This window comes from Sturnira hondurensis, unplaced genomic scaffold (genome assembly GCF_014824575.4).
Source record: "Sturnira hondurensis isolate 20B ecotype Veracruz unplaced genomic scaffold, ASM1482457v3 Scaffold0014384, whole genome shotgun sequence".
Classification (NCBI taxonomy): Eukaryota; Metazoa; Chordata; class Mammalia; order Chiroptera; family Phyllostomidae; genus Sturnira; species Sturnira hondurensis.
The window spans coordinates 15,653,729-15,677,145 of NW_028087015.1; the positions used below are offsets into that span (position 1 = coordinate 15,653,729).

The 23,417-nt window shown below is 46.2% G+C and overlaps 1 protein-coding gene across 3 annotated transcripts in view; it reads right to left on the minus strand.

The window, feature by feature from the left end:
• Positions 1 to 23,417, minus strand: part of CTNND2 (catenin delta 2) — an 837,284-nt gene that overhangs the window by 115,936 nt on the left and 697,931 nt on the right. For all 3 annotated transcript variants that reach the window (XM_037063010.1, XM_037063012.1, XM_037063011.1), the window contains 2 exons: positions 17,134 to 17,251; positions 11,863 to 12,048 (listed from right to left, as the gene is read on the minus strand). In XM_037063010.1, coding sequence (XP_036918905.1) covers positions 11,863 to 12,048; positions 17,134 to 17,251 — 304 coding nt within the window. The remainder of the gene's footprint in view (positions 1 to 11,862; positions 12,049 to 17,133; positions 17,252 to 23,417) is intronic.

Sequence of the window (23,417 nt, forward strand, 5' to 3'; positions counted from 1 at the left end):
AAATTTAGAACTCAACCTGGATGAAAGTTCCCTCTCACGTAAGAGCTAACACAACGACAAAAGTGCACAGTGTGTATGTGCTCAATAGCACACGTGGCAGCCAAACTGTACAGCCAAGGAGCAAAAGGCAGCTGTGCTGTTGCTTCCTGGGTCCCAGCTTGTTCTCCTTTTCTCACGTCTGGACAACACAACAGGATAAGCGGCCAGATCAATAGACGATTTCCTTCTGCTCTGAATGCTATCTCTGTGGTTCTTAAATACCTTTTCTTACAAGCCTTTCTTAATGCTTACATAGAGAATCTGGAGAAAATAAAAGGAAAACCGATACAATATGGATAATCTTGGATGGGAGCTAGAAATGGAGTTCAAAGGGGATTCTCTGCTATTTCATAATGTTGATGGCGCCCTGGCCTGTCAATATCAAAGAAAAAGAACTGTTTCAAATCAGGCACTGTAGCTGGGAACTTTATTGGAACTTTTGAGTTAAGAGGAAAAGAAGCATCAATTATCCATTGTGAAACTGCTGTTTATCGCCCGTGAAAAGAACAGAAGTCTTACGAGCTGTGCTAACACACTCGAGGTCACGTTGCCTAGAGAGTCGGCACCACAGACAGGCCTGCAGGGCGCTGATGCCCTCGGGGTCAGACTGACCTCGAGAAGCCGGTCTGCACGTGCCCAGTCACCGCTAGCTGTCTTCACGAGTGAGGATCCACGAGAAATCACGGGCTGGGCAACTCTTTTACCAGCAGGGACATATGTCAGTTATACATTTAAACAAAAGATGGATCTATCCCAAATTTTCTACAAAATGGGCACATGCGCTGAACACAAGCAGTGGCTAAATTTTTAACAGTCAAAACATGAATCATCTAGCTATTTGGTTCTGAGAACACAGGACTAAATTTATAGCCTGATGCAAACTGCTTATTTTAGAGTATGTCTTGAAGGCATACATATTACCAAAATTTGTTAAGAGCTTGAAATAAGAAAATAATGTATAAAGAAGCAAAATATCATCCAGCCAGGAGAGAGAACTTTCCATGGATTAAAGACAGGGCACAGCCAAGGGGACAAAGAATCTCTAAAAAACCAACACGGCAATGCTGGCAGACTATTTTTCGGTTATAGTCCCTGCATTATTGCCAAGTTGGGACATATGCACATACCTACTCACACAGCAACATTTGCTTTAAATCTAAAAACCAAGCTGAAATCAGTAAAAGGGAAAGCAAAAAAGAAAGGAGAAAAGCATTTTGTGATTTTAAAAACTTTTATTCTAGCTTGGGAGAAGTTTTCAGTAGAAAAAATCCCTTTTTGGTCATAGTTTTACTCTTCACACTTGATAGTGAAATGAATGTTCCTCAATTTTGTGCACATTTTCACTTCATCTGCTATATTTCAACAAATAAAACTTGCAAAAGTTCTAGCAGCTCTTGATTCTTAAAGGTATCACTTAAATGTTCAAATTATATTTTGTGTAACTCATTCTGATGTCGTTAAACAGAAAAAAATAACAGAATATATTTTTAGCTTTCAAGTCCCTCTATTCACTGTCTTGTTTATAGGAATTTAGAATTTTACACATAGTTTTAGAGTTCATGAAGCTGAAGACTAAGTGAGTTAGCCAGAGTTTTGAGATGTTCTATGACTAACACACTAAGGGTTGGATGCCTGTGTCTCTCCAAGATTCATTGGCAAGGCTCTAATCTCCACTGTGATGACCTTGAGAGGTGGGGCTTTGGGGAAGTGATGAGGATTTCAGGAGTCCCCGACACCCCACCCCTGGCCACAGAGTAGTACTGACTGGAGGCCTGTTAGGAACCTGGACACACAGCAGGAGGTGAGCTGTGGCTGGCTTTGCTCACATACCGCCAGGGCTCTGCTGCCTGTCCCTCACCCTGCCCACTTCCCCATCCACGGAAAAAATGATCTTCCAGGAAACCCGTTCCTGGTGCCACAAAGACTGGGGGCCACTGGATGAGGTTATGGGGGTGAAGCCCCCATGATGGGATAGTGTCCTTATTGTGAGAGGAAGGGACCAGAGTTTTCTCTCTGCCCTATAAGAACACCCGTGAACCAGGAAAAGACCCCAGCAAACACCAAGTCAGGTGGTCTCTTGACGTCTCTCTCTCTCTCTGGGACGTTCAGCCTTCAGAACTGTTGTTTAAGTCACCCAGTCTACGGTATTTTGTTTTAGCGCTCAAGTGGGCTAAGACAGTCATTGTAGCAAGAACCAAGAAAACTCAGCACGAGGAGCACCCTCCAGGTACATCCCGGCTTTTCTGCCATGGAGCTCTCTTGGGGACAGGCCTGCAGCAAACCAAGGGAAGTGTGTGGCAGGACTCTTGCCAGTAGAGTACAGGGCAAACCGACAGTCAGTTTGCCCCGACTCTCAGGGCAAACCCGGGAGTCAGGGTTTGATCTGACTCCCTGAAGACTGCCACACTCATAGCTTATTATTAGCACCTTATCGGCTTTACATGCATGAATAGCGGTGGTGTCCATAAAACAAATCAGTGAACAGTTTTTGCCATTCACTTTCAGGACTTACAGAACATTAAAAACACATATTATCTCTCCAAGACGGTAATGCTCAAAGCTTTTTAGAACAGAAGAAAATAACAAGCTCCCAATTTAGCAGCCGAGGGGCTGCTGAAATTTGGACACAATGCCTTCTGNGGGAGTCAGGGTTTGATCTGACTCCCTGAAGACTGCCACACTCATAGCTTATTATTAGCACCTTATCGGCTTTACATGCATGAATAGCGGTGGTGTCCATAAAACAAATCAGTGAACAGTTTTTGCCATTCACTTTCAGGACTTACAGAACATTAAAAACACATATTATCTCTCCAAGACGGTAATGCTCAAAGCTTTTTAGAACAGAAGAAAATAACGAGCTCCCAATTTAGCAGCCAAGGGGCTGCTGAAATTTGGACACAATGCCTTCTGATAGGATCCTCTGATCCAAGGGGAGACAGAGAAGCTGGCCGCTGCAAGAAACGTCTGCTCAGGAAGAGACTCACGTAGGTCGGGCAACATGTTCAATGTACGGGGTAAGAAAATAGAAAAGGAAAGAGCTTTTCTTTGGACTTGCTTTTAATACTTTTGCTTCCCTCTAGGGCTTAAATTCTGTTTAAAAGATTTCTATCTTAGTTGCCTTTGAGGATGGAATAGTGGAAGCCATGTGCTGCTTATAGGAAGAGAAAGGTGGGACTTAGAGATAAAAATCAGAAAATGCAAAAACTGGAAAGTAAAGATGTCCCCAGACATTACAAAGAGACTTTTGTAAACAGGGGTTCTTTAAGGATGGCAGCTCACAAGACCACTGGAATGACCACATTCATCAAAGCCTCTACTGAATGAGAATTAACACCAGAACTTCGGCTCTTCCCCTGTGAGGAGCTTGCACCGGGCCCAGCCTCCATCTCCAACTGGGGCTGTGCACTGAGCCAGGCACCCAGTTGGAGGTGTGAACAGGAGAGGAGAGGGCTCTGCATTTCAGGAGAGATGCTAAAACACGCTGCTCCTCCTCACACCTCTGTCATTGTCCTTCAAGTCTATGTAAAGAAAAGCACTTTGACTGTGGAGCTGTATCCTTGAATCACAAACAGAAGAGGCCTCTTTACCAGCAGAGTGCATCTCTAGTGCCCAGATTTCTCTACCGAGGATGGGGCATTGCAGTCATGCCACATGTGCAGGCTTTTCGATTCAGGGACTTCAGTGAAATGCACCGCAGTCCCGTGATAGTGCAAGATGAAGGGGTGAGTCTGCAGTCACAGGAAGCATTCTGGTTTTAAATCCCACCCTGCCCTCCCAGGTGCAGTCACACACCACAGGGAAGAGACAGCGACTGCAAGATGGTTCTGTGAAGGTAGACTGATTTTTCTCTCACGCAGGGTTTGGATTAATGAGGCTGCAGTCAGTACTTTTTACTTTAAGAAGCAATGACCTAAACCCAAGTCCATCTGCAGCCTGCCATTTGCTTGACTTGCTTTGAACAGCAGAGCTACTAATTGATTTTGCCTTTACAGTGTTTCATTATTACTTCCAGCTTTTTTGGAGGGGGTTGGGGGAAGGGAGATGGGGAATAGGAGTGATGATTTTTGAAAACTCCGAGCAACGGTGAAAAGCCAGAATAAAAATGGTTCTTGTATTGATTCTTGGGGAGTTCAAAGAAAAGGGTAGCTCAGGTGTCTGAATCCCCTTGGTTGCTGTTCAGGAGATGTCAGCTACAGGGGGTTGGGGAGAGCAGGCTGAGCTGTGCAGAGCAGCAAAGAATGCAGGTGGGACAGGAGGGTCAATGAGCTGTATTGAGGGAGACACATTGTCTCCAGGCTCACCTTGCGGAAGGTATGAGGGGGTTTGCATTTGCAAGATTAGAGACCTGTATTAAAGCGGAGGCAGGGTATGGTGGTTTCTGAACAAAGCTTCAGAAGAAAATGAATTAGAGACAGCTTTGAGAAGGGGCTGTGTGGACATTCACTTCCCTTAGGAAGAGGAGGGAGGGGGGTGGGTGGTGCTGCCTGCTCCAGACACTGGCACAATAAGGCCCCTGGGCTGTGCCCCACAGAGGACCCTTACCAAGGCTGAGCCTCATTATGGGGCTCACCTGCTGCTTCCCCAGGTCATCACGAGGCACCAGCTGGAATGCCAGTGATGCTCATCTAGAACTCTCTCTGTGCCTCACTTCCCATTCACCTGGGCCATGACCCTCCCCCTTACCTGCCTTTTAAAGGGGGCTCTGTCCCTGACCTTCTCCAGGTAATCTCACAGTCTCATTTGTTAATATCTTTGGTGATATGTCCCTCAAAGGTAATCTAATACAGTCAACCGGGATGATTTCACCAGCTAAGGAGACAACTGGCGATGTCCGCAGACATTTCTGGTTGTCACAACTGCGGGGAGGCAGCACTGCTGACATCTACTGGGCGGAGGCCAGGGACACTGCTCAACATCCTACCATGTGCAGGACGGGCCCCACAACACAGAATCACCCACCTCACAATACCAGCAGTGCCAGGTCGAGAAGCCACGGTCTAGTAGTGCAAGATGCAGAGTGTTTATTAATGGGTGGAGCACTGCATGGTGAAATGCAAACAAGGAAACTAAAAGAGACACCTAACATAAAGCTTCACGTCTGTAAATTCATTGGAATTAGAAGAGCAGCAGTTTCAGGTGATGGGAGATGTTTTCCACGGTGCAGAAGCAGCAAAGGAGTCTCCTGCGTTCCCGGGGTGTGGCAAAGGGGAGCCACCGCGTGGAAACATGCAGCCACCGTCTTCGCAGGCTCCTGCGACTGCTGCTGCAAGGACATGATACCAGGCCTTGGGTCACCAAGCCCTGGCACACGGTGAGGTAAAAGCAGCATGAAATTCTCCTGGCACGGCCGTGGGGAATGAGCAGCAGCTGACATGAGCAGCTGGTGAGGAAGGAAATGGTGTTAAGCAGCAAAAGAGAAAAGATGGTTACCGATAAGGAAATGAAAAACTGTCTCAAAGAAAGGAAAACACCCTGTGAGGTTAGGAGAGCCATCACGAATGTCACAAAGGACAGCTTCATCAAGTGATAATGAATCAAATCAAAATGTGTTTCAACTCCTGGTGTCTGGAGTGATCAGGGGGAACATTGGCCCATGTATCCAAGGCCTTCAAGACATGCATTTGGTTGGTCTAGACATTTCACTTTTAAGAATTTATCCTGGAGAGGTGGTTAGGACGACTTGCACGTCTTGTATCTCAAACTACTGGAATGTTAAAATCAGGGCAAAATAACCTTTGACTGGGCCTAGGGAAACACTGTATCCCAAAGAACGATTTGCCAGGAAAGCACTTATTATAACTAATGGACTGATGAATATCAGACCAAAAATTATAGACATCGTTTAGAATTAGCATCACTATGTTATGTTATCTGCACCAATAGAAATGCCTTCCTTTACTGATGCAATCGTTCCCCTTCCCCTTCTCAGACACACCCATTGCCTTCATCTTCTACTCTGAACGTGATGTGGGCTTCCGCCTGCATCAGTGATTCCCAAATAGTCATTCTTAGGGATTTCAGATAAATGCCTGATGGCCTCTCACGTTGAAAGGCCCTTTTGTTTTCGAGGTCACAAAGGTTTTACACAGAGGCATATTGCTATTGCTTCTGCATATGGAGTATCATGGTGAGATCCTAAGTGACACGTGCTGCTAATTATGCATCTGGCATCTGCAAGGTAAGGGAGAGCAAGAGGAAAACAGAACAATCACACTTCCTACTCTTCGGCTGACCCCAAGCCGGTAAACGGTGAAACAGATGAGCAGGAGAGACAGTCTGCCCTATAAAAGGCCTAGATCAGAGTCACCTTTGAATTCTGGTGGGTTTATATCCTCTGCCCTGTACATGGACATATGAGGTGTGTCCAGAAGGTGTCCAGCCATGTAATATGAAAATCAGAGACATTTACTGAAGGAGATACAAGACAGAAGAAATATTGCATGTAGGACAATGATGCCTCAGTCCCCTTCAAAGTAGGCACTTGGAGACCTCACACAGTTCTCCCAATCGCCATCAGCTGCCCCACTGTATTTTCTTGAATTTCATCAATGATCTGAAATCTCTTCCTTTTCAAAAGTGATTTTAGTAGTGGGCAAAGCCAGAAGTCTCAGGGTATCAAATCGGGGTTGTAGGGGGGCTGAGTCACCTGAGTGATTTGATGTTTCACCAAAAAACTGCACAAGACGTGATGCATGAGCAGGTGCATGTTGTGATGAAGCTGCTCATCACCAGCTGCCCATCACTGTGGTCTTCTGAGTCATCTAAATCGTTTCCAAGAGAAACGTTCAAGCTTCATGCAAAATTTGATGCCGATTCATTGCTCTACTCGCTCAATCATGTTTAATGTGATGGCCACACAGTATACATGCTCACTCAATGGCATCTACCACCCCACTGACTAGTACAGTGACGTCGTCATTATTCACGCTTGTGCATTCCAGTCCATTGTCCTTGGCTGCCAGGTTACACTGTTGTTGCTCAATCTGTTCCTGTTACATTAACAATGGCTGGACTTTTTCTGGACAGACCTTATATATCCACATGAATTAAAAAATTCAGAAATGATGTACAAGCAGAAAAGAGAGGTTTTGAGTTCTAGGGTATCTTGCTTGTTCTGTTTTCTCTCAGCGGGATTCTCCATACACTGTCAAGTTCACACCGAGTGGTCTTGAAGGCCCAGGTCTGCTCTGGCAAACAGCTGGTAGTGCCCTGTGCTTCTAATCCATGCTTGAGCACCAGTGATCTCAGGGCTCATCATAAGAGCCTTGCTATATCCCAGCTTGAAAAACAAAAAATGCTATTTTCTAAAAATGTGGAAAAGTAAATATATCGATGTTGTCGTTTCCCCCTTCCCTGGACCTGAACCCCAGCCCTTGGATGCCCCCCCCCTGCACTGCTGGCCTCACCACGTGTGATGTGCCTGTTGGCACATGATCTATGGACTGCTTTGGGGGAGGTTCTGCCCAAAAAGGGCTATAGAAACTCATAGTTTCTTACAATTCAGCAATAGGCTCTGAACAGACTGGAGAATTAATGAATTTGCAAAGCTCTTTTGGACCAGCATATGACACATATTAAAGAATTATTAAAACCTTCACACACAGAGGCTCATAGTCTGATGATTCTAGTACATTTCAGCAGCAACCACTCCTGAAATAAGAATATGAATGAAGCACATCTTTGTATCACATATTTATCCCTATTAGGGATAAATAAAGCACATCTTTGACACACATCTTTGATTTCAAGATATCTTTAATCCTCACCTTAGGACATGTTTTTCATTGCTTTCAGAAAGAGAGAAACATCGATTGGTTGCCTCCTTGTACGTGTACCAATCAGGAATTGGACCCACAGCCTGGGTATGTGCTCTGACTAGGAATCAAACCCACGACCTTTGGTTCTACAGGATGACACTCCAACGAACTGAGCCACACTGGCCAGGGCTCTTCAAGATTTTTACTGTAACCGAATCTGATTTGAAGGGTGCTCTAATATTTTCCCTTGGGTACATAATATCAATCCCCAAAATAAGAGTCAACGTACATTTCTGGAATATAGAAAGCTCCAGAGGAAATCTTAAACCAATTATGATTTTTATTACTTTTGCTTCCTGGCAAAATTTCTGCCTCTTATGTCCTGAGGAAGTCTTTGTTATGGAATAGATAACTTTTCATTTTACATAGCCCCTGTGTCTTTCTTTGAGGTATCATAAATTTAAGAGATAAAAACTTATACATTCTTATAAGCAAACATTGACTTAATCATATCATATCTTTTTAAATATTTTTTTAAGTGGCGTTTGAAAAGTTTATAAATGTGAGGCCCATTGTAGAAAATCTGTAAATACCTAAGTGCAAAAAGAATCAATAATGTCTGTCTTTGATATCACTGAACTTTTTCTAGAAACACAGTCTTTGTGTGTGCATATATTTTATATTTGCATATGTGACATGTTTTACAAAACTAGCCTGGTTTAATCTATACCACATCCATTCCTGTGCACATACCTACTTTTGTATTTCTTTCTTCATTTCACTTTGTATTGTATATTTTCTCTAATCACTACACATGTTTTAAAAACCTGACTTTATAAGCAGAGATACCAGGGGATGGATGGTATCTGACCACCTTTAAAGCTGTCAACCTGGAACTCTCCAGAAGCTTTTAGAGAGTTAAATAATTTCGCAGGCTCTGAAGGCAACCTGCTGATCTGGCTGTTAGCAAAGCTGGGGCTGGCCCGGAAAGGCCTGGGAACCCATCCATTTCTCACCCTGCTGCAACCTGGTAACAGTGGTGAATCAGGCCTTGGCTCCTTCTCTCACTTGAGGCAGCCTTTAATTCCTTGAGACTCCTCGGCCCCTTTGTTGGGATGACGGCCTGCTTTCCCTAAGTGCAAACCACCGGGGGAAATCCTCAGGGTGAAGCACTATTTTCTGGTGGAAGGAGACCCTAGGCTGGCTCAATTGCCAGTCTTTTCCAGCAGGTGGCGCTACCTTTACTCACTTCTCTCCCTGGGCCTGGCCACCATGCCAGGAGGTCCCCTGAATTTGATAGCACCCCCTATTGCTCTCCTTCTTCACTTCGTCTCACATCTTGTCTGCACTTTCCTCCCACGCCCAGGCCTTTCAGCCTTTACTCCCTTCCATTGGTATTTAAATACAAAAGAGTTATTTTTGACTGTCTTTAACTACATTGACAATATATACTCAAATGGCTTTACAAAAAAAATGTAATTGTTATGTGTTTACATCCTAATTACTCTTGGTGCTTAAGGTTTGGGCACTTCAAAATATTTTTGTCTTATAGAGAGCCGGTTAAAAACTTTTTAAAAAAACGACCACTTGGTTGAAACCATGCCTTTGAAGCTCTCTTCTCAACGACGATATTCCACTGTATTTAACTTGCAGTAGTTTCAGCAAAACTCACAGAAACCTTGCTTCTTAAAGGATAATGTAAGGGAAAAAACGAGACTACTGAACTGCTTAGACTTTGACAAAAATCACTAAACTCAGGAAAGAGCTCATCGATGCGATAAAATATGGTTCAAAGGACAGCTTTCCAAACCTAGAAAACTGCTCACCATAAGGTTTCAGGGGGGCAGCTAACAGCTTGAAGGTGGGGCTCTATCTCGGGACAAAGTCCAGGAACGTTCTCTTCTGACAGCCCCCCCCCCCCCGCTCCCCCCTTCTCTACACCCAATCAGCTCTTAATCTCACTTGTCACTGGGAAGACTCCAAGCCAGGTGAGCGCACCTTGGCAGAGCTGCAGGAGGGGGCAGGCTTCAGGGCAAAGTCTTACTGAACGGGACACCAGTGACCGGCGCAGGGATAGCAGAAGGATGTACTTTAGAATCTGACCAGCAGACTGGAGAGGAAACCTTGAAGTCAGAATGACTTCAGTCTCTGTCCGAAGTTTTTTAGCCAGGTGAAACTTATATTAAGGCAGTTTCCCCAGTCTGCCTCCTGAAGTTGCCTGGGCCCACCCAGAGGCTCTGAGTCCCGGGATCATGGTTGCCGGGCAGAGCTGGGAGGGCCGTATTCCTGCCCACATACTGTTGGTCTTCTTTTCGATTCGATTGTTATTGTGCCTGCTCACTTTCCAGAATAAAGCACTGCAGGGACTGGGCCCCACGGGACCACAGTGCTACATAAGGACACCATCAGAAGGACCATTATACCTTTGTTAGGCATGTTTAGTCTGTTTGATATTGACCATGTTCAGAACTCATAATGGCTTGGCTCTCTTAAGTAAATGGGTAGGAAAACAGGCATCTGACATCTCTTAGTATAATGCCTGTCACATAGTAGGTGTTCAGGAAACGCCTGCTGGCCGACCGTTGTGCTCCCCTGGTAAACCGGCTTTAAATGGCTGAATGAAGAACCACGACTTGATCCACTCAAACGGCTTCTCCAGTTCAGGGAGAGGACAGAAGACTCAACACTAACCCACAACAGGGGGAAGTGCAGGGCTGGGGTTGCTGTCCTCGGGGTAGGAGGTCATCATCAAAAAGGCAACACGCATCTATCTCCTACGTGACAGGCACGGCTACAGTGGCACGCACAGATCTAGCTGCAAAAGTGTCTGGAACAGCCCCCTGGGCCCACGAACAGCTGGAGAACTGGAACCCACAAAAAATCGAACACTGACACATTCCAGCCATATTTAGGAATTCTGTGTAAGAATGCATTCTCATCGACCCCTACTCTGAATTAAAAAGCTCCTTTAACCTTTATTCAAAGTGAAATGATTTTTAAAATAGTTTTAAAAGTGGCACACCATGATTCAAACATACTTTGCTTATTTATTTTGAATTATTAACCTGGTGACAGAAAGCGTTGTGGGTGCTGTCCTGTTTTCTCAGTCATCCGAGCTTGCGGATGGTCACATCTTGGGTGTGTACAACCCTTGGCAGCTGGGATGTGTCCAGAGAAAAGTTGGACCTGTGGTCAGTGTCAAGGGAATGCTGGGCATGTGACCATAGGGTCCAGGAGAAAGCTGGACATGTGACCACAGTGCTGAGGGCAGATGGGAAATCCTGGTCGCAGGGTGTCTGGCGAACAGCAGGAGGGGCGTTTTCATGTTAATCCCTTACCTGGGGGCCGGTGGGTGAGGGGTTCCGCTTCCTAGAGGCTCCTGGCAAGAGGAGTAGAGGCTATTCTGATTCCACCAAGGCTATTGGCCTTGACTTCACTTCAGGGCAACCTACTTACAGCTGCTCCAGGTAAAAGCCGTTTAATTTTGAGGAGGTCTCTTCAGCTGGACAGCCCCCTGAATTCATGGGAATTGCTCCCCTTGGCCAAGCTTCTAATGTCATTCAGCTGGAGGGACTCCGAGTCCCAGCCTACTGCCCCATTTCCCACAAGGACACAGACTCTAATGTTTAGAAACACTACATAAAATACGTGCTGGATTTTCATGCACCTCTCTGCAGCCTCTTTCCTTAGGCCACACCTATTCTGTGCATCCCGACCCCCTGAGGGCAGCCCACCCGGACCCCAGAGGGACCTCCATAAATGTGCGAATCCGCACGTGGAAGGAGCAGCACCCGGGTCTGACTCTCAGCCGCACCTTCCAGTCTGCCTGGGCCTCACGTGGCTCTTCCTCCTCCTGAAATTCCCTATCTCGGCTCAGCAGGGCACGAGGGGGTCATTTGCTGCTCCGCTGTCTCAGCTGTGAAATTCCCACAAGAAAGTTGTGCAGGCACCTCCGTGATGCTACCGCCCATTGAAAACCCTGTCCCTATACACGCAGGTGAGACATGAATGGTGCAATCAGGGCAGGGGATAACCGCATGCAGCTGCGACTCGCTCGCATCACCTGGTCCTGCGACTTCTTTTTCTTCTTCTTCTTCCCCCAGCACCCGGAGCTCTCGGCGTCCTTGCCGCTGGCCTCCCCGCAGAGCAGCCCGTCCAGCTCATCTGTGCCCATGTGCTGTCCCTGAGACGTTTCTGCCGCCAGCCGATACGAGAGGTTCCTCAGAATGCACACACAGTTCTCAACGGTCTGCAGGATCCGAGACAAACGAAAGGCAGGAGGAATGAACGGGGACTCGCGGGCACGGCTACCGGAGAAACAATGTCTCCACATACACACTTCTCTTCGGATGCATTTAGCTGCCGGCTCCTACAGGCTCCCGGCACAGCCACTGTGGAAAGCATTTAGAAAAGCTGAGAAAGGTCTTAAGACCTTTGCTCCCCACAAAGAAACTAGTTGTCAAATCTAGTTACTTTATAGACACCTGTCATTGCCGACTGGAATTCATACATGTGAGTGGGAAAGAGCCTCCAACCACGAGAGGTTCAAGGTGTTGTCCACTTACAGACACCTGGGAACTGGGGCTCTGAATCACTGAAAGCACGGACGCTCAGATTTCCGTCACTTCTGGGAGGGTGACACTAATATTTACTGTCCACCAGGGCACTTTCTGGGAGTAAAATGGGGCAGGAGGTACAAACCAGGGTTTTCCCAGGCAAACCAGGTGCCGTGGTCACCCAGGGGCGTCAATGTTACCAAGCTGATTTTCTCTGCAATGGCCGTTCTCAGCACAGGGCTCAACAGTGGCTGTTGTGGGGCTGGGCACCTACCGAACCCCACGTCTCTGAATATGGGCTGTGTGACATGCACAAGGCACCCGACGTCTCCATGGCTCCATAACCTCCTCTGCAAGATGCTCATAATTATACCCATGTTTTACTTTGCCACCTGGGTTAGGTGAACTGAGGTATGTAAGTGTGGCAGGCAGAATAATGTCCCCCCCAAATGTCCTCATCCGAATCCCCAGAGCCCGTGATAGGTTAGGTTATGTGGTGGAGGAACTGATACTGCAGATGGCCTTGAGGTTGCCAATCAGATGACCTTGAGGTAGGCAGATGACCCTGGGTTATCCAGGTGGACCCATATAATCATGAGGCTCCTGTAAGTGAAAGAAGGAGGCAGAGGACGGAGAGCTAGGTGATGTGGGAAGAACGTGACCTGCCACTGCCGACAGTAGAGGTGGTGGAGCGGGCTGGGAGCCAAGGAACGCCTGCAGGGTCTAGAAGCTGTAAAAGGCAGGGGAAGAGCTTCTGCCCTGGAGCCTCCAGAAGGAACACGGCCCTCTCAGCACACTGACTTCAGCCCAACAACACCCATACGGGACTCCTGCCCTAAATGGTGCGATAATAAATGTGCGTTTTTAAGGCGTCATGTTTGTGGCTGTTTGTTACAACAGCCCCAGGAAACACACCCATTGTGCACACATGGAGAACAGTGTCCGGCCCTCAGGAGGGACGGCACGAGGCTTCATGTCATGAACGGCGGTGGAGACAGGACTGCGGGGAGTCCAGGCCTGTGACCTAGAGCGGGCCGGTCTGCATTTGAGTCCCGGCTCTGCCGTTGAGGGAGCTGTGACCTTGCTGTGTACAAAGGGCGCACTCTCTCTGTGGTTCGATTCCTCCCAAAGGCCACCCCCACCAGCCACCATCATGTTGAAGATTAGGTTTCAACGTACGCGTTTGGGGAGGGCACGTTCAACCTTGTGACCCTCCTCTGGATGTAAGGAACGGTGGGCTGAGGGCAAAAAATACCTAATGTAAAAAAAGGACAAAACAATGGTGGAAAACAGAATTGAGGTGAGCGTTATTTAATCATTTTCCAGGCACCTACTGTGTGAGAGCCACGGATCAGGCCAAGAACCTTGTTATACTGCACAGGTGAAGGGCACGAGAGATGAGGCTGTTGGTGACCCCGGCACACGGTGCCGCTTCTGCCTTGTCTGGGTCGGGGCTGGAAGGGGGCGGGGACGGCTCACCAGGGGCCAGATTCTGCGCTGCTCCTCCCTGTGCCCGAGGTCTGGGGAAGGTGATATATGTCTCTGATTTGACTAGGGGAGCATGAAAACCAACCAGGAAAACTGGTTTTCAGGATCTATCTTGGAGCCTTTGCCATTCTAGGCCTTTCTTGTCAGCTTTTCAAGGTTTCATGGCTGTGAACCCCACAGGCTTTGAGTCAACTGGGTTTTCTATTTCAAGCACCCTCCCAGCATCAAAAAAAGACTCCGGCATGAAAGCAGGTAAACATGGGACGATGCACGAAATGGAGAAAAGTCCTTCCCTGGAAGGAAAATGTTGCGGACTAAGTCAGAATCATTTTCAAATCAGCTCAGACTGATTTTCCTTACATCAAAGATTTGGGAGAATAAACTTCTTTCTCATCTTCCTGGGGGGCATCTCTATGCCTCTGTTTAACAAACGACACCTGGGCAATACATCTGCAGCGGCTTCGGGAAATGCTTTCTAACTGACCTGTGGCTGGGGATGATCTGGGGAGAGGCTGGGCAGGGAGAGAGAGCCCAGGGGTAGTGGGAGGGGTGGGGAGAGAGGAGGCGGCGTAGACAGAGGACTCGGGGCCAGGGAGGTCACAGGGACTCCATCAATCTCTCTTTTGTTTAGTTGGATTCAAGAGGACTACCAATGCAAGCAGTTTCCTCTAAAGGGAAAAGAGAAAAGAAAAAAAAAAGACAGCCACTCACTGCCTTTCTTAGGGATCCCAGCAGAAGGCATGTGGCAGCTGGTGGTTTTGCTTTGACGGCCATTGCTGTCAACAATGCTTTTAGCAGCTTCTCATAGTCACCAGGGTCATTCTGACTCCTGAGTTTCTATTCGAAAGGGAAGTTGTCCGAGACTGCTCTACCATATGTTACCCATTCAACAAACTCTCCCAATTATGGAAGCCATGTCGAGAGTGTGCCGAAATCCAGGTTTTCATTCGTGAACTTCGCTGGCCTTAAAATGAACATGTACTCGTTTTTCTCCTTCTAACTTGTCATTGTGAAAGTTCAGAGGTGGCCAAACAGAGGGCTGAGTGGAAAATTATGGGACAGTACTAATACATTGAAAATGCATAGCACATTCTGGCCAGCAAAGCAGTGCCAAGCCATCGATCACATCTGATCTTTTTGGCAGCTGTGACGATCCTCTTGGTCGCCAGGTGGAGGTCACTGGGTTGTGGTCCTCTAGCCCGTCAGAGGTCGGGATGGCTGCCAAGTTCAGTGCCCTTGCTGCCCCTTTTTTACATTAGGTATTTTTTTCCCCAGGGATATCTGATTATTCAAATTTCAGGTATTTTTAATCATCCCAATGATTCCAATTTCCTCTTTGTGGAAAAATGTGGAATTTAAAAGAGGAGTCTATCGTCTGATACACCAGGAAGACGATGTGCTTGCCTCACAGCACTCTGACTTTGAACTGTGCTCCTGGAGGCTGCCGTCCCCACCAGCAGCGATGGCCTGGCACTTGGCCCAGGCAAGGCACTTGACTTTCCACGTACAACTGTAATGCTCAGACAGGGTTAGAACTATTTCGGTATCTGTTATAGTAAGAGGCTTAGTGTTCCAATGCCTTAATTTCTTACTGATCTGAATATTAAGATCTTGGGTTATGGCTTCAGTGAATTACATTCAGTAGCTCTTTAAAAAAATCATGTCTCTATTACATTAATAGACATCTGTAAATACTCAAGACATTTTGACTGGTCACTTCTTTAGGGATTCAATATTCCTGTCAATGATATTAAAGGGTCTAAAATGGCTGTTAAAGGTGTTTACAAGAAGGAGTAATAACATCTTTATTACATCATATTATGTCCTGGACGTTGATGACACCTACACAGCAAACAAATGGGTGCAAACATAACTGTCACAGACAAGATGATGAACAGTGTCAGGAGTGGAGTCAATTAGCACTCAAAGGGCTGGAGCCCCCGAAGATGCTGCCAACCCAAAATTTAGGGAGTAGGGCTCAGGCACCAGTAATTTTCTAAGTTTCCCAGTCTCTCCTTCTGTAATGTGTAGTTATATTGAGAAGCACTATGTTAAATCACCCCCTGCCATGCCAGTTAGCAACTAAATGAATAAAATTACTATCATCTGTTCTTTATCTGACTTTACAACTAAATCACACTATACCGTATTCTCACTTAGAGCCCATTCAAAGGTGTATCTACGAAGGTGGGCTCTCAACCCAAGATGCACACGGAATCACCTGGTGAATTTTCAAAGGTATGAAAGTCGGAGACCAGAGTTAGACATTTAGGGTCAGAGGGCTGTGATGGGGTCTAAGCACACGTACTTACAAAATGCTCCAAAGGCAATTCTGCTAAGTCGGCACTGAAAACTCTGGAATCTGTGCTGCAGTTCATCACCAGGGCCAGTTCTGCACCCCGTGGGACCAAATTTGGCAATGCCGGAGACACGTTGTTGCTTGTAACACAAGTGGGGATGGGGGAAGGAGGCGACTGGCATCTGGTGAGTGAAGGCCAGGGTTGCTGCTCAGCACCCTACAGTGCATGGGACGGTCTCCCCCACTACAAAGAATTAGTCGGCCCGAAATGTCTTATTAAAATTCTGATTACAGATCACACTTGTCACATGTATTGCTTTAAAAGTGTGGGTAAAGTCTATGTTTATGTCAGGATATTATGAGATTACAAATTTATGTTTGGAATGAATCAAAACTAATCAAAAGAAAAATTAAGACCAAAAATAGCTCAAACACCGGAAAGCCCACTCAGTTCTATTTTGGTTTGTGAACTAAAACTGCTTAGACTGACAATTAATGTGTTAACAGCCTCATTTATTTAGCATTTTGACAACGTTTATTTGGGCTTCACGCAGCATTTTTAAATTGCATTTGATACAATTAATAGTTGTTAAACAAACTAACTTGTAGAAACAAAGGATTATTCAAATCTCAGGTAGATTTAACATTTCTTTTTCTTTTGAAAATCGATGTCATAAAATAAAACTAATGTAGAAGCTTGTGGGTATTGTGGTAGGCAAAATATGTACACTCATTGGGTTGTTTTTTTTGAACCTGTGGTTTGAGTAACTTAAAACAATCTAAATTTCTACTCATTGCTAACCAAGAGCTGAGTGTCTAGTTGTAGGCTAGGCTAGAGGCCTTGTCCAGGAAATGTTGGATTTACATAAGGAGATTCAGATACATTTTGGAGTGAAAGTATTAACACAGCTCTCTACTGTTGTCGGCCAGTGCGTAGCCCTCTGGGCATCTCTATCGTCTAAGGTGCTTCATCTGTGTGAACACAACCAACCTTGCTATCGATCTCACTGCTCCCCAGCGCAGACTGGATCACGTAGAGCAGGGCATCCGTGAGCCCCTCACACTCCCGCATCCTCCGGCGGGCCTCCTCTCCAGCCGAACTAACGTTCCTGCAAAGCAAAAGGGCCCGTTAGCAACCTCCAGGGTAGTCACCAAAAAATGTCCTTCCACACGTGCCTCCTCTCCTAGCTTCAAAGGAAAACACTTTGCTTGACTTTTCAGAATGTTTATAAAAAATAGAGTTTTACCAAATAGAGATGGCCTCAACCAATTCTCCTATTTATCAGATGCATCCCAGAACCGGCAAAGCCACAGATGTCTGTTATGCAACTAGAGAAATGGCGATCGCAGTCCCAAACGTGTTATCTGTGAGCACCCTGGGAACCACTGAGGATGGGAGACTTTCAGAAAGTCTTCAAAGTTTACTTCCTTTTACCATTGACGGAGGAATCAGAAGCTCTTTGATTCAAAGGATTCTTTTTTTGTGAGAAGTGTGAAACGCTTTTCAAAGACTGAGCTTCCAGCTTACTGAAATACGTTAGAGATCTAATTTCACCCGTCTCAAAAATATACCTACTTGGGTCCAGCCAGAACTAAACTAGAATTGTTTTTCTAAGGACATGGAGAGGGGTTTCTGCGAAAATTTAGCCACAGAGATGCCCTGGGTACCTTTTAAAGGCAGGGATGCACCCAACTCCTTCCTGGACCGGCACATGCTGGGCTACAGCCAACAGAAGGAGCCCATTCAAGTGCAGTGCACAAGTGGGGAGCAGAGAGATACAAAAACATGAGACTGCACTAGTCACTAGACATAGAAAAAGACATGAAATAATCCTAGTTAGAGATGAGCCTGTGCGACGCTTTCGGGCGCTCCCCCACCTGACAGTGTGTTCTAACCAGGGACAGGACAGGGTTCCAGTTGGGAATTTCTACAGCCTGAGTGTGTGTGGCACAGGGGATGCTGGAGCAGGTGGGTTCACGGAAGGAAGGTACAAAGTGACTGCATACATTTAGGAATGCTGAGGGAGAGAGAGAATGACCTACGTTGGGCAATGGTTCTCAAACATTGGCAGGAATAAGAGTCCCCGGAGGGGTAGGATCTTGTAGGTGGCTGGGCCCCACCCTGGGGTCTTGATGGAGTCGGGCAATTTGCACAGTTGGGGGTGCTGGTGTTGAGATTTCCACTGCCCTAAGTGTAGTCTAGGTGGAGGGTTTGGTTGCGGAGGGTTTTGCTCTTTGCTGACAGCCCCAGGCAGCTACCTGGCCAATCCCAAGTACCTTTGGCTGGAGGAATTGAGCGGCATGAATCTCCACACCCACACTGTAACTGACCGTGAATTCTTATTTCATTTCACCACCTCCTTCACTGTTACACTTCATTCTATTGTACAGATGGAAAAACTGAGGCTCACACCAATTGTCCAAAGCCATGTAGGTGGCAAGTGGAGGAGTGGAAGAAACCCAGGTGCGTGAAGAAGAGGAAACCAAGGGCTGGAAGTGCAATGTAAATGGATGATGTTTTCTTAGGAATTAAAATAAAATAAAATAGGCCTAATGCAAAATGCTACTGCACAGGAATGTTTTCTTTGATATCTAAAATGTTCTGTGGAACATGTTGAAATAGAATCTATCAGCATTTTAATGTAATGCTGGGAAAGGTCACTCAATTTAAATTAATATTTTTGGCATTTGCTGATTTTAAAATATAAACAAAACCTCTCAGTTCTTTAGATAACGCAACTGGGCAAATACTGACAGCGTTTTTGTGTGAAGTGTTGTAGATGCTGCCTTGGAACAGTTAACCCTCCTTTCTGACAGAATCACCTGGAAAGGGAAGAACTAACTCCTCCTGGGGGAAAGGTGGTGAGAGGTACACTGGTCTTGTTCTCCACCAGAAGGGGGGGCTTTTGCAAGAAGGCAGTTTTAGACTGTTGCTTCTTGAAGTAATTTTCCCCAGGTTGAGCTCTGAGGCAGTTAGAATAATAGGTTTATCAAAAATCCTAGTCATACTTCTTTGGCCAGAAGAATGCTGGGTGGCAATGTGTGATTGTGTGTCTTAAATCCGGCTTCTTTATTCTTTGATGAGGTCCTGTCTCCAAAGAGAGAATGATGGAGTTTAGACTTGAGAGAGCCTAGGACAGCACACCTATACCTGGTTTGAAATCCTCAATAACTCCTCCCACCCCAATAGACGGTCAGTCTTTCCTTTGAGTATCACCAAGTGGGGTGGGCTGCCTCCTTATTCACAAATAAACTTTACAATGATCAGCCGGTCTTTACTGGTAATCAGTGAATGGGCAGGGCCAGCCAATGAACCAATGGTAAAGATCAAGAATTAACAAATCTGTCAACATTATAACTTGTTAACATTAATCTAAGCATTTTTCTTTATTTTAGTTTCTGTTTGATTTCAGTCTAGTCTCCTACAAAATTTAAAAAAATGACTAACTGTATACTATATTAAAAGCTGTCAGATATTGAAAAATGAGAAAGACTAATAAGTAGGGTCCCTGTAGGAGAAATGAGTGGACCCCCCCCCCCCCCGCCCCAAACATACACCCATAACTCTGACACAGCAGATAGGATGGAGTTACCTACCACAGTGTCTGCAGGTAGGAAGAACATCAGTATATATTTTTATTTTTTAAATGATTTTATTTATTTATGTCTAGACAGAGCAAAAGGAAAGGAGAGAGGGAGAGAAACACCACTGAATGGTTGCGTCTCACCCGCAACTGGGGACCTAGCCTGCAACCCAGGCATGTGCCCTGACTGGGAATTGAACTGGCGACCCTTTGGTTCACTGGCGGCTGTCAATCCACTGACTCACACCAGCCAGGGCCAATATGTACCCTTTGGTTCACTGGCGGCTGTCAATCCACTGACTCACACCAGCCAGGGCCAATATGTATTTTTAAATAGACTGAGGTATGCACCTATCTCTTTATCAGTGGGTTGCAGTGTCCTACAAGCCTTTGGGGCTGGGTTTCTACTCTTAACACCTAAACAGGTAAAATACATCACGAATTCCTTCAGTTTTTCTTTCTGGAAGGGAGGAGGGATTTCTTTTTTCCCTTTTCCTCCAAACACAAGATCTACTATACAATGCATGTTTTACTGTTTAAAATCTTTAAAAAAGCCAATAACATTCACTATACAGTTAATTATAACTATGATCCAATGTGTCCAGCCTACAAAGTTCCACAACCCCCTGGCATTTAAACCACCTTCTGCCTATCTTGAGGAGGTGATTTCCATGCCTGGCTAGACACTGGCATAGCAAAATTCTATGCATTAACATAATAATAAAACAAATATTTGTAGCCTGTTTATTTAAAAACTCAATGATGGTATAATATCTATTCCTTAGAAATAATCCTGATAATCTGTATTGAAATGTCAGTAGATACATCATTTGGAAATTTCTCCTCAGAGCAGATTCTAGAAGCTTTTTAATCTAATAGATGAAAATAAAACCATTTATTTTTATATTTTATAATTAAAAGCTATAACACCTCTTATAGTCTCTCATTCAAATATAACTGGTCAAACCACTTTGTTTTCTCTCCCTCCAATGGTATCTCACATCTCATTTCTCTAAGCTCCCACCACTCACTGCGACGATTTAAAATAAATCCAGCATAGAGTGCTCATAAGATCCAAGTGGAACTCACACTGTAGGTCCAAAGAAATGACTAGGGCATCTCACAGGAAAAACTCTACTTTATGTATCTCTACTTCAGACGTGGCTCGAATACAGGGGATCAAGTCACAGAGAAAACCAAGGAAAAAGAGGTTAAGCAGTTAATCCATTCGAAATCAGCCTCTCCCTTTCTTTCCCCTTGATTCTGTGCACCTCCATCATTGATCGCCACAGACTTTGTCTTGGAATCATTTAAGATGTGACCTTATCACTTCCTTACCGGGACCACCGGGAGGGGAGAGGCATTGTTATCTGAATATCCTGCACGCAGCTGAGTGCCTGACACACCCTGGGTGCTCAGGACAAGGTGGCTCTTCCATGGGCTCTCAGCTCATCGCTGGATTGGACTTCCGGACTGATTTGCCTCTGTGACCGAAGCTGGTCAGGGCACTGTCCGAGGGCTGTTTCCCTTTTGAACGCAGGCTTCTTTTGCTGTGGTATGTGCTTTGCCGCTACAACCATACTCTAGATTTTCCAGGGCAGTCTCAATTTGCAAAACAAGAAAAGCAATTGTATGTAGCATGTGGCATGGGGAGTAAACTTGTTTAGCCTGAGGTATAAATGTTCCTATCGTTGTTGACAGTATTGATCATACGCACTGAGAGAACCGCATGATACTGCTGCCTGGAGCCAGGCAGGCCCAGCGGCACACTGTCTTCCCCTCCGGGCTTGTAGGAGGAGCTTCCTGGTCCAAGACTATTTGTCTTCCTGTGCAGTCTGTTACCTCCTCTCCGTCCCACTCCACCGCTTCTTGGCCTTTAGGCTGTAGCCTCTATTCCTGTCATCTCAGACCAAGCCCACCCTGGCCCCTTGAGCTCTGGGCTCCAGCCTTGTGTTCCAGCCCTGCTAACATTTCTTATAGTCCTTCCTGTTGGCCCAGCCCTGCACACCTCTAGGCTGGGGCTCATCCGCGCCTTTGTCTCATCTCCCAATCTATAACCTGCAGAGCCTGGATGCTGCATCTCTATAGGACCTGGGCCGGGTTCCAAAGACTATGTAATGGTGTGAGAAGTGGGTTTGGGCTTCTTGAGGGCTTCAAAGAGCTGAGCTGTGGTTGTTTCCAGAAATACTGGTGGTCTGGGGCAATGCTAAAACAGAAGCCTTGTGCTCAGTAAGGCCTTGTTGACATCATCCCAGCGGGTCAGGCAGGGGAGAGGCAGCACTTCCTCCAGAGGGATGCACAGAGCAGATTGGGGATGCATGACCTCGGACCCCAAGCGTCACAAGCCTCTGTGCCCTCAGCCGTCTATAACACAGCTGGCAAACACAAAGCCCACAGGCCAAATCCAGCCCTCCACCTTGTTTTATCCGGTCCAGCACCGAGCTCCTTGCTTCCTCTTAAGGAATAGTTGCATTTATATAGTACCAAAATTACATTCGGCCCTTTGAAGGCAACCTCGAGGCTGATGTGGCCCCGGTGAAAATGAGGTTGACACCCCCTGGTCTATAAGAAAAGGCCGTTCGGGGGGAATGCTTTTCCTTCTTCCTCTAGGCCCATTGAATCTGAGAGTCAGAGCTGCCAAGGCTCACTCAGAGCTCTGCCTCACCCTTGCACTCCTTCCTTCATAGCTTGGGGCACAAGCTTCTGTTACAGCACCTGCAACACGTGATGTTCAAGTCTGGTCCCTCTGTGATGTAGGGAAGGCAGGGGAGGCATCACTGTATGTTCTGTCTGTTTCTTGCTCCCCAATGTATAGCACTTAGTAGGAGCTCAATGAATACTTACTACATAAAATGCTGCATGGTTATTTTTAGGCCTGTCTTCTTCTAGACCAATGTTCTTATCTGGGGCAATTTTGCTCCCAGGAGACAGTTGCCAATGTCTGGGCATCTGGGGACATTTGGGCTGTCACAACTGCAGAGGGAGGAAGTGTTAGGGGCATTTAGCGGGTTGAGGTGGCCAGAGCTGCTGCTAAATGTACTTACAATGCTCATGACAGTTCCCTCACCCCCACCCCAACAAGAAACGCCTGCAGTGTGGAGGCTGAGATACCCGCTCTTGCTCTGGGTAGGTGGGTTCCTCAAGGGCCTAATTTGGGGTGTATGCCTCCCTGACACTGAACACATGCTCAGCCCAGTGGTTCTCAAACCTCTGCTGCATCTGAATGATGTTTGGAACCTGATAAGACAGAAGGGCCAGGGCCCCTTCCCTACCTTGAAGAGCCTTGACTTCTTCATGCTCTTACTAGCTCTCCAGGCGATGCCAAAACACGCCCGAGTCTGAGAACCACTGTCTCAGCCACAGCAAGAAAGTGAAATGTTTATTGAGTGACTGTGCAATTGTCCACTGTGCACTAACAGTATACAGGCTACTAACAATTCTCCTCATCTCCTTCCAGAGTGGGGTCACTGTGGTCCCCACAGTCGACAGGGGTGCTTTTAGAGTGATCCCCAGAGGCTTCCAACAGGCAACCTGTGAAGATCCGGAAACAACACTAAATTTGTGCGGGAAAATCTAAATGAAGACATCGGATTGTCTTCATTTTTTTTTGCATGTGATCACTTCCTCAGAGACCAATGAAATTAGTAGCTCATCATAAATGATCTGATCTGGGTGAGTGTGGAAATGGGAA